General features: G+C 25.3%; 1 protein-coding gene across 1 annotated transcript in view; it reads right to left on the minus strand.

Moving 5' to 3' along the window:
- Positions 1 to 2,149, minus strand: part of LOC126902361 (uncharacterized) — a 4,808-nt gene extending 2,659 nt beyond the window's left edge. Inside the window, exon 1 of the mRNA XM_050679537.1 lies at positions 711 to 2,149. Within this exon, the coding sequence (XP_050535494.1) occupies positions 711 to 2,076 (1,366 nt within the window). The 5' untranslated portion in view covers positions 2,077 to 2,149. The remainder of the gene's footprint in view (positions 1 to 710) is intronic.
- Positions 2,150 to 4,979: the final 2,830 nt, after the last annotated feature.

The raw sequence follows: 4,979 nt of genomic DNA on the forward strand, positions 1-4,979 counted from the left end.
ATTCGACATACTTTGTCTTAATCAGGATATTAATAAGGAACTAGCAGTTTATGAAGCTTTTGGAATAATCCACCAATTTTTTAAAATTAAACACTATCTAAAGATTTGCATCGAAGCGTTTTTTTTTGATAGTGATTTTAATCACTGTCAGATATCATTATACTTGATCCAACTATGCCACGTCACCACTGTGCCGCGACCCCCCTGTGCTGGGTTTTTTTTTATATATTTATACATTATAAATATATATATTTATTTATTCATATATTACACTTATAAAAGATAAAACTTGTAATCAGGATATAAATATAGAAATAGGATATCATGTAGCTTTTGGAATAATCCATCATTTTTTTTAAATTAAACTTTATCTACATATTTGCATCGAAACGTTTTTTATGATAGTGATTTTAATCACTGTCAGATATCATTATACTTTTTTTTATAACTAAATTAAGATAACTACTCCATTTTTTCAAATCTTTCAAAAATTAAAAAAAAAAGATATCATTAAACTATGCAGCGACCCCACAGTGATGGTTTTTTTGTTAAATATATATCAGATATTATATACAGGGTGTTCAGTAAGTCAGGAAACGGGTTTCTATTGTTCTCATTGTTTGTAACAATGAGAACAATAGATACCCGTTTCCTGACTTACTGAACACCCTGTATAAATAATTTAAAGAGTATTACACATTTACACTTACTTGAAACATTAGAATTAATAAAATGATTATGAAATGAATTTTTCCAATTCGGAATGCTACAATTTTTTATAATTAAATTAAGATAATTACTCCATTTTTTCAAATCTTTTATATGTATATCAACTTTTTGCATGATATTTTTTAATTGTTCTAGAATTTCATTGGAATTATATTCATTAATATTTTTATTTGTTAGATCAACATCAGATGTAAAGTAAATATTGTTTCTGATAAAAAATTTCGTAAGTGATTGAATTAATATATTAATACATTTTATGTCCACATTGGACAATTCTATTTTTATGGTATAATTGTTTAAGCTATAAATAAATTGATTAATAATATTTCGCAGAAATGTTATCCATTCCTCATTGAACAAGCTGAGAGATATGAATTCTTTTATATAACTTAATATTATTCGACCCGTTTCAATTAATATAGATTTTAAAGGACATGATGCACTATTTGAATTTTCTGAAGATGCAGCTTTAATTAAAGTTGAAAAATTTCGTATAAGAATAGCTATTGGTCGAAATGTAGCCACAATTACCATGTTTATGTATTCTAAAACATCTTTAGAATTAAAATCATATTTCACATACTCAAATATATCTTGTATAGTTAAACGAGTATCGTCAGAGCATTGAAAGTTCAGTGGAGTGAATCGAAGTAAATTTAATTCTATATGTTTACTATTATCTATTTTTATAATATTATTTTTGTTGCTGATAATTTGTTGGGTCATTATTTTGTAAAACAAAAAATTTTTCGGATGAAAATTTTCGTATGAATTTCTGTTTATTGATAAATAAAACTTCTTCAATATTTTATCTTTGAGATGATTATTTATATTTATTAGATTAGTAGTAGTATATTCATTTTCACCGATTGGCGGATTGCAACTAACCATATGATTAATAATTGGTGTATTTATACAATGCGTATTAATGAAAATATTTAGTTGATTTTTAACTGCAACGTGAATAATCTTATAGCCTTCTAATAATTTTGTAGCATCATTTTTTTCATCATTTTTGGTTAGAGAAATCATATTTAAAGAGTCAGAAATGTTATTTAAGTACATATTTATTGCGATCAACGTAAAAGGATATTTATATGATTTACTGTGCATCAAATCATCCAAAAATAACATAATTACTTTACTGTGTGTTTGTAGTGCCTTGCCATAATTCATAAGATTTTGGATTGTGATATTATCTTTATCTTTTTCGAATTGTAACAAAAATCTTTCATTATGGTTAAAAAAGTTTAGAAAATAACGATTATGGGAACACTGTAAAAAGTTTGCATAACTTAATCTTACTTTTATGGACATTATTAACACGAAAAGTAAAAAGAATTTCATTTTGCTTCTTATTTATGTTTATACGATTCCTTAAAAATTTCAAATTAAGAAAAATTGTGACTTTAATTGAAGAAAAAAGAATATTGAGTATAATTTATATGAATATTAATATACCATATTTGATCAATTTATCTTTAAAAATTTTATTTTTTATTTAAGTATTCGTACGTGTTCATCATATGCTTATTGACTTAATTGTTTAACTGACGTAATTTTTTTATTTATATACCAAAAGTAAAATTATAATATTGAAATCAGTAATTATATCTCAGTCAGTCAATAACCAACATTTTCGCAATCACACTTAAACATAATAGAAAGTGGGTATCATCAATAAATTATTATACTTCTAATATCATATTTATGTGATGATAATCACTGTTAAATGACATTTTAGATTGTCCCAACTATGCCACGTTCCAACCTTGTCGGGTTTCCTTTTGATATCATATTTAAAATTATTTCTGTATTGAAATATTATGGATTATCATTCCTAAAATATACAAACTACTCTATGTTTCTACTGAATAATTATTTTAACCTATTTGCGGGCAAAGAAAAAATTTGAATTTTGTGATGACGCCTTCATAGTGAAGAATAAGGAGGACAGTGTCAAAATTTGTTTGAAATGTAATATAAAAGTGGATTCATTAAGGTACCAAGACTTCGATTAATGTCTAACTGAAAAGTGTACAACATTTAATTACACTGTTAAGAACGCTGACTATCTGACTATAGGGTTAAAAAATTAATTTTTTTTTATACGACTGCAATGTATAATTAATCATATCAAAGAAAAATATAAAAAACCCTATCAAAATATTATTGAAATTAATTATAAAGAGATATTAAGTGGCTTAAAAATTACACTGTTTATTACAGGGATGGAAAATTTTACGCATTATTTTAATATTATAATTAGAACATTTAATGAAATATTTACGGAACATAATAATATGTTAATTTTAAGTGATAATACTAAAATAGGTTTGTTAAAATTCTTTTATGTTTAAAATACGTGTAAAATAAATATGTACGGAATTGCTGTTCAGTTAACGTTTATTAAATGTTGAATTTTTTTAAAAATATTTGATGTTTTTCTAATTCTTTTATTTAAAAATTTAATTTAAATACACGTTATTATTTTTATCTGTAAACAGCTAGTAATATTTTTTTGTACCCAAGTTTTGTTTATAGTTCAGTGAGATTTGAAGTACAATAATAACATAACGTACCGAACGCCGTATAAATATCCTTCGCTGTTATCGATCTATTTTAATACCGAAAATTTGCACGAGGAAATACCGTGTGTTTTGAATGCACAAACAGTGTACATACGTTGCAATTAAATGAAATGTAACAGTGCAATTTTTTTCCAGAAAAGCAACATAGTAGATAAGTTAAAATATGCACAGTCAATGCAGACACGTTTTATAATTCATTTTAGAAATATTTATTCCTTATTCCTAAACAACTAGTACACCTACTCAACACATCATTTATGTCTCTCTTGACAATCTACATCGTCGTCCTCTTTTTCACCGTCATTAAAAGCTCTTTTCCTTTTTCCCCCTTCAATTTCAATTTTTAAACAATTAAAATAATTTAAGTATGGAATAACAATTTAAACGATACAGTTTGTTGAATTGCTACATCTTATTTTTTGTATTACAAAAACCTTGCCATTCAAGCCATTTGATTGTACAGAAAATTATTTCTTTTGAATAATTTTTAAATATCCTAGTCTATTATTTTAATAAATAAAAACTTTAAATTTTAGGTACCCAAAAGCCAAAAAAATACAGCTGTTATATCTTCATAAATATAAATTTGAATTTAAAAAAAATTGAATAAATAAACTATGTTTTATCATCTTTATTTATATGTTTATTTAGTCTTCTTCTTTTTCCTCGCCTTAAACCCAATTACTTGAGGTCGACTACCCTTATCCTAAACTTCCACTTGCCATGATCTCCCAAATTCTCAACGCTCACATCAGCTGTCTTCATATCGCATTCAATAACATCCCTCTATCTCATCATCCTCTACTTCTAATTCCTTTAACAATAATTTCCATAACTGTTCTTACATTTTCCGATTCCTCTCTCTTCATTACATAACCAAACCATCTAAATATATTTTCTTTTATATTATTCAAGATTGACGCTACGCCTTTACTCTCTCTAATATGTTCGTTCCTCATCCTATCATTTTAATTTCTGTTACATTTATCCTCTGTTATATTCTCATGTCAACCATTTAAAGTTCTGAATCATACATCATAGTTGGTCTCAATATAATTTTTAGAAGTTACCTTTCAGCCTCATTGGAATTCTTATATCGCATAAGACACCAGACACTTCTCTCTACTTCAACCACCCGCACTTAATCCTGTGTTATACATCCTTGTTAATACCATCATTCTTTTGGACAACTGATCCTAAATACTTAAACTTTTCACGTTCTTCGCTATTTGTCACTGATTTACTCATTTCACTTATTAAGCATTTTACATTTAATAATAATAATTATAATAATAAATTATTTAAATAATTTTATTATATTTTAACTCATCAACCAAGAGCCTTATGATATAATCAATAATTATTTATACGTAATAATTTACTCGTGAACTACCATATTTAGCCCTTTCACAAAAGCCCTTTATTGCTACATTTTTGCATTAAAGAATAAGAAAACCTTTGGATATTTCCAATTTTTTTTTATTATAATTGAATCACGATGTGATTAAAAACTGTTTTATTTTAGCGATATAATTTTTCAAAGTATTTCAGAAAAAAAGATATAAGGCATGAATTAAAAAATACTAATAGATAATAAATAAAAAAAGATATCAAATTAAAAATGCTAAAAAAAAAATGTACTCAATACAATTATTTTAA

This window comes from Daktulosphaira vitifoliae, unplaced genomic scaffold (assembly GCF_025091365.1).
Source record: "Daktulosphaira vitifoliae isolate Bord-2020 unplaced genomic scaffold, ASM2509136v1 Scaffold_1, whole genome shotgun sequence".
NCBI lineage: Eukaryota > Metazoa > Arthropoda > Insecta > Hemiptera > Phylloxeridae > Daktulosphaira > Daktulosphaira vitifoliae.